Source organism: Vulpes lagopus, chromosome 5 (assembly GCF_018345385.1).
Source record: "Vulpes lagopus strain Blue_001 chromosome 5, ASM1834538v1, whole genome shotgun sequence".
Taxonomy (NCBI): domain Eukaryota; kingdom Metazoa; phylum Chordata; class Mammalia; order Carnivora; family Canidae; genus Vulpes; species Vulpes lagopus.
Genome location: NC_054828.1, coordinates 30,109,033 through 30,115,032, shown reverse-complemented (window position 1 = coordinate 30,115,032; position 6,000 = coordinate 30,109,033). Strand labels below are relative to the sequence as shown.

General features: G+C 35.1%; 1 protein-coding gene across 4 annotated transcripts in view; it reads right to left on the bottom strand.

The window, feature by feature from the left end:
- Window positions 1-1,718: 1,718 nt before the first annotated feature.
- The window catches only part of PLEKHH2 (pleckstrin homology, MyTH4 and FERM domain containing H2), a 112,486-nt gene continuing 108,204 nt past the window's right edge, over window positions 1,719-6,000 (bottom strand). For all 4 annotated transcript variants that reach the window (XM_041755509.1, XM_041755510.1, XM_041755507.1 and 1 more), the window contains 2 exons: window positions 4,924-5,061; window positions 1,719-3,798 (listed from right to left, as the gene is read on the bottom strand). In XM_041755509.1, coding sequence (XP_041611443.1) covers window positions 3,613-3,798; window positions 4,924-5,061 — 324 coding nt within the window. In that variant the 3' untranslated portion in view covers window positions 1,719-3,612. The remainder of the gene's footprint in view (window positions 3,799-4,923; window positions 5,062-6,000) is intronic.

Sequence of the window (6,000 nt, the reverse complement as noted above, 5' to 3'; positions counted from 1 at the left end):
AAGATTTCTGATTGATGCCAATTATAAATACGCCTCCAGAATCATTGTGACTATGTTTGATATAGGCAAAATTAAGTTCAACAGGTAAAATTATGACATAGAGCACGTATGTATTTCATTTCCTCACCCCAGCTTCTGTCCAGGTCCACCCATCTCTTCTTTGTAGGACCCACCTTCCCACTTAAGTGTCCAAGATGAGCTTGAGTCTTGGTCCCACTCGAATAAGGATGAATCTTACTTCACATTAAATATCTATGAGTGGGGATCCCTGGGTGGCGCAGTGGTTTGGCGCTTGCCTTTGGCCCAGGGCGCGATCCTGGAGACCTGGGATCGAATCCCACATCGGGCTCCCGGTGCATGGAGCCTGCTTCTCCCTCTGCCTATGTCTCTGCCTCTCTCTCTCTCTCTCTGTGACTATCATAAATAAATAAAAATTTAAAAAAATATCTATGAGTGGACTTTGCCTTAATTTGGAGGTTTTTACATTTTTAAAAAATTATTTAAGAAAGAGAAAGTGCACACTACTGGGGGAAGGGGCAGAGACAGGGGGAGAAGCAGACTCCTCAAGGACCCTGGGATCATGACCTAAGCTGAAGAAAGATATTTAACCAACTGAGCCAGCCAGGTGCCCCTTAATTTGGAGTTTGAAGTTATCCCTGTGGCAGTAAAATCCCTTTCTTCTTTCAAGGAAAAGAAAATAGGGAAAAATGTGAAAGGAGATACCAGTTCTCCATGAACCGGTTAGCAGAGACGCTTCTCCACCCTATTATTCCTGCTCCTCATTTCCCTTCCCTTAGTCCTCACATTCTTAGAGCCTTTGATCCACAGGAATCAGCCTGGACACTGCACTGGGGAAGTCCAAATTCCATTGCAGCTAGGGCGTTAGGTGGACAGGTGAAATGTGTTCTTGGTATCCCAGGAACACTTAAAATCTTTGTCTAGTGAAATATGATTATCTGTGGTAGTTAATTCTTCAGGATTATTCTACAGTACAATTGGGTAAGTGTATTGTTCTAGGAACCTGGCCACTATGTATTTTTTTCTTTGGGAAAAATTTCCAAACAATCAATTAATAAGCACATTTTCAGAACAAAAACTTTATAAGTTGTGACTAATTTTTCTTGTAAATTGAGAGTTAAATTCATTTCCAAGCTAGACACTAGTTGACTTTAAGGACACACATATTTTTTTTTTAAATTTTTATTTATTTATGATAGTCACACAGAGAGAGAGAGAGAGAGAGAGGCAGAGACACAGGCTGAGGGAGAAGCAGGCTCCATGCACCGGGAGCCCGATGTGGGATTCGATCCCGGGTCTCCAGGATCGCGCCCTGGGCCAAAGGCAGGCGCTAAACCGCTGCGCCACCCAGGGATCCCCTAAGGACACACATATAAAAAAATCCAGAATCTAAAATAAAATTTTAGAACACAGTCCATCACTTCACCTATATGAAACTTATGGAACTTACTTTGAAATCATGGGAGAACCCCATGATTTATACATATTGTATATGTGTCAATATGCATACATACATCTTAAAATTATAATTTCCCAAAACAGCTTCCTTTTATCTGGATAAAACAAAGCAACACTGAAGACAAAGCATGAATGCAAGAGAAGGAAGTAATAACTACCATTTTCACTAGTAGCACACCTCAGCTTTGACAATGAAAACATTAGGTATTTCTTGAAGATTGTTCAAAAGATAATGCTCAAAATGGGTTTTGTAAATCATTTATTATGATTGAAAGGGAAGAAAATGATAGGAGACAAATATTACAATTAAACACGTAACATTATTCTTTTGTAACCAATCATAATAACATACTTTGAATTTTTTTAAATGGCTACATAAGTAATTTCCCAGAAAATAAAATTTTCACATCATCAGTTACAGAAAATTGATTTCTTTCCATCAAAATATTTTATCTCTGTTCTATCAAAAATAAATGCCAAGTGTAAGGTACCACCATTTAAGCTAAGCCTTCACTACTTGTTCAAATTAGAAGATCTGGAGGGGGGTGTGCTTACCAGATGGTGAACTAACTACTGCCTGAGAATAAAATCCTCACACATATGTAAGCTGTGCCAAGCCCCTGGCTCACCAACTAATGATTATTGAACAGTTTTCTGGGAACTAAGAAACACTATTGTATCCCAGCCAAAAAAATTCCTGTCAGTCATCACAAACTGGTAACTGGTATATTCTCAAAAACCAACTTGCTTATGCAGTGAGTGGTTGTGGCTCAAAAGACTTAGGGGAAACAGTGAATGGAAATATATTTCTATGGAGGTTTTTTAAATCTTTTTGACATTAACAATAAAGTAAAATCTTAGTTGAGCAGGGTATTTCTTGGCTCTGATGAGATGGAATATTTTTAAAAGGCTTAGTGTGACAACAGTACATTGCCATAGGGTGAAAGCAGCAAAGAAGAAAAATATGAAGGCTCTGCCAACAAATTAATTCAGCAGCTAACATTTTTTATTCAAACTGGTTAAAAAAATACCATACACAAAGTGATAAATATATGTTCAAAAAATAAATACAAATATTCTATACATAAATAAAATTAAGTATACTCATGATTACTATTGCAATTAAAGTCTTACAATATAATTTTCATGTCTTATCACAGTTTCATTTTTATCATGAATACTAATTACTTTGTTTGACATATACTGAAATGAACTGACCACTTACGTAACCTAGCAAAGTAATACATTTTAGATTCTCTCAACTAAAATTTTACCTCCTTTGACAGAAGAATTCTCTTTTCTTTTAAAAAATATTCTGAGAATTTATGTTAAAACTATAATGAAAAAGAACTATATGAGGGCAAAATATAAGAACTGTCTTTGCTTTCAAAGACTTTATTTAACAAAAATAAGGTCAAGATGACCCAGCACCAAATGCAATGAAATGTGGGCAATATTCCAGTGAACGGGGGCTATCTAGTAATAGCCAAGGAATTTGGGGAATCACTGTCTCATTTTAAACTTTACACTCCAGTGATCTGAAAAGATGACAGAGTATATTTCCAAGTACCACACAGGAGGTTCTGGTTACCTAACTCTCATTTTCTTACAAGATTCATAGTGCCAGAGTTACTGCACTTGCTCCAATAATTTACCCCTAAACAGCATCCTGCAGCTGTTTCTGACACTATGTACTCTACTTCTTTCCAAAGACCATATCATTAATTAAAAGCACATTTAATTACAGTACTTAATTTCTTGGCGGTGAGAATTTCCAAATAATCAACTGGTTTGCCAAATGAGAGTCTGGAATCTCCCTTTGCCAAAATATATATTTTTTAAAGACAAAAAATGCTATATTGCATGATGTGTCTGATGGCAAGGGACAAAGGAGGTGGGGAAAGATGAATTCTAACCCATTTAATCTAAGAGAAAATCAGCATGCGGGCAAATTTTGTATTTATGTTTTATTAGTAGTATTCATTTGAGTATTTAAGAAATAAATAAACCCCCACATTTTTAAAGTCTAGAATACCAACGTGTGGGTGCCATGCTGTCAGGGTGTAAATGAACTTTTTTGCAGCTGATGCAGCCATTGCCTGGAGGATGGGAGTGAATGTTCAGGCTCCCGAGCTTTCAAAGTAAAGTGGGTCCTTTAGTTGGTCTGCTACTTGACAGAAGGGGCTGGCTTCCCACTGCCCTGGCTTCAGGTCCCCGAGTCTGGGCTGACAGCAGTGCTGGAGCAGAGAGGTGGTGAAAGGCTGCCTTTTGCTGATGGAAGTTGTTTATGTAACTGGCGATCAAAAGAGTGATTTCTAGAATCTAAAACAAGAAAAATAGAATTGTTAATGCTCCGGAGAAGTGCTCATCATATGTTCAGCACCATCAAGGCATTGACATATTTTGCCCTGTTTCAACCAGAAAAAAGAATGGATCTTAAAGAACCATTAAGTTTGGGAATCCCTGGGTGGCTCGGCAGTTTAGCGCCTGCCTTTGGCCCAGGGTGTGATCCTGGAGTCCCAGGATCGAGTCCCGCATCAGGCTCCCTGCATGGAGCCTGCTTCTCCCTCTGCCTGTGCCTCTGCCTTTCTCTCTCTCTCTTTCATGAATAAATAAAAAATCTTTAAAACAAACAAACAAAAAAAGAACCATTAAATTTAGTGGCGATATTAAAAAATGTGACAATAGCACAAGTCTACCAATTATCTTAAAGCCGCATTTGTGCATAAATGAAGAAATCTGGTGCATAATATCAACTTTTTATTTAAGTAAAGTTCTAAAAAAAACAAATAAATAATAAAAATAAACTAAGTAAAGTTCTGAGTATGTCTCAATCTTCTGCATTTATTGGCTAACTGCCTTCACTTAAATGTCTGCCATTAAAAAAAGTTTCAGATTCTAAAAAAATAGTCTCTGACAATTTTAAGACTGTTAAAGTTTTAAGAAACTCAGTTTCTCATTCTTTTTACTAAAACTAGAGTTAATACGAAAATATAGCCTTTGTACTTATTGTTTTTTTTGTACTTATTGTTTTTGCTTACAGACATTAAAACTACAAAGAACAAGTAATGTCTTAATTATAAGACTTTTCTCTTTAATGAGTCTGTAACATGAATTACCCCAAGTAAATAAGAAAATTGTGTATAAAGTACCTGACAACTTATGTCAAGACCACTTATTTTGAACCTTCTGTATACAAGACACTGGGCTAAAACAGTTAACAATTCCATCATTTAATTCTTAAGCCAAAAAAAAGTAAGTGGCATCATATAACTTTTTCGATGAACAAGACAAAGCTTAGCAAGATGAGATAAGCCAGAATTTGGACCTAGAACTGTTTGATTATAAGTAAATCTGTTTTTCCATCTACAAGTTAGTTTTTGCACAATAAATGTTTTAGCATGAAAAAGCTAGTATAAAAACGTTCGTAGAAAGGCTTCTACTCACCTTGGGTTTTGCCATGGCAAAAAGTAATTTCTCTGTTGGCTTGTCCTTTGAATGTGTGTTGTTAATGACTATCATGAAATCATCTTGATGACCCCCAAAGGTCATCAGACTCTTGTACACATAGCTGACTATTAACCTCTTCAAAGAGAAGAAAAATTTAATATCATATATACTTCTACTTTCAAAGAAAGATGAGAAATGATTAATATATTTCCATTAAAATGCTAATATTAATGAAACTAATGTAACATTCTATTTTAACTATACTTCACTAAAAATATGCTAGTATTAATTATATATAGTAAAAATTATTTTCTAAAATAAAATCTACTTTTGAATTTATGATTCAAAATAGATAGAAATGTACTAATTTTATATAGGCATAATTTACCTTTATAATTAAAATACAGTTTGATTCTGACACTAACTGTGAAAAAAACAGAAAACAAAAAGAAAATAAAAAGCACCTATATTCCCAGCATCTAGTAGAAGACTACTGTTAATATCTTGTATGTGTCCTCTAAGATCTCTATCCATATTAGGTTGAACCATAAGAAACTGACGCTTTTTAAAATTTTTTTTAAATTTTTTAATTTTTTTTAATTTTTTGAAACTGATGCTTTTTAAGGTTAAAAAAAAAAAAAGATCAGGGATGCCTGGGTGGCTCAACAGTTGAGCATCTGCCTTGAGCTCAGGTCATGATCCTGGGGTCCTGGGATCCAGTGCCGTATCAGAATCCCCACGGGGAGCGTGTTTCTTCCTCTGCCTATGTCTCTGCCTCTTTCTGTGTGTCTCTCATGAATAAATAAATAAAACCTTTAAAAAAATGATCAAATATTGGCAAATCCATATGGTTCATCTTAGTATACATATTTTGATATAAACACAAATGATATGCATATTGTTTTTAGGATTCTGCTTCTTTTTAAATGTAATAACAAATTATGAATATCTTTTCATGACAACAAATGCCATTGTATAACATCCTTTTAAGTGATTTGATAGCTAATCCTTATTTAACTAATCTCTTATTGCAGGAGATTTAAATCATTTTTTATTTGTTACTATCTTAAAATA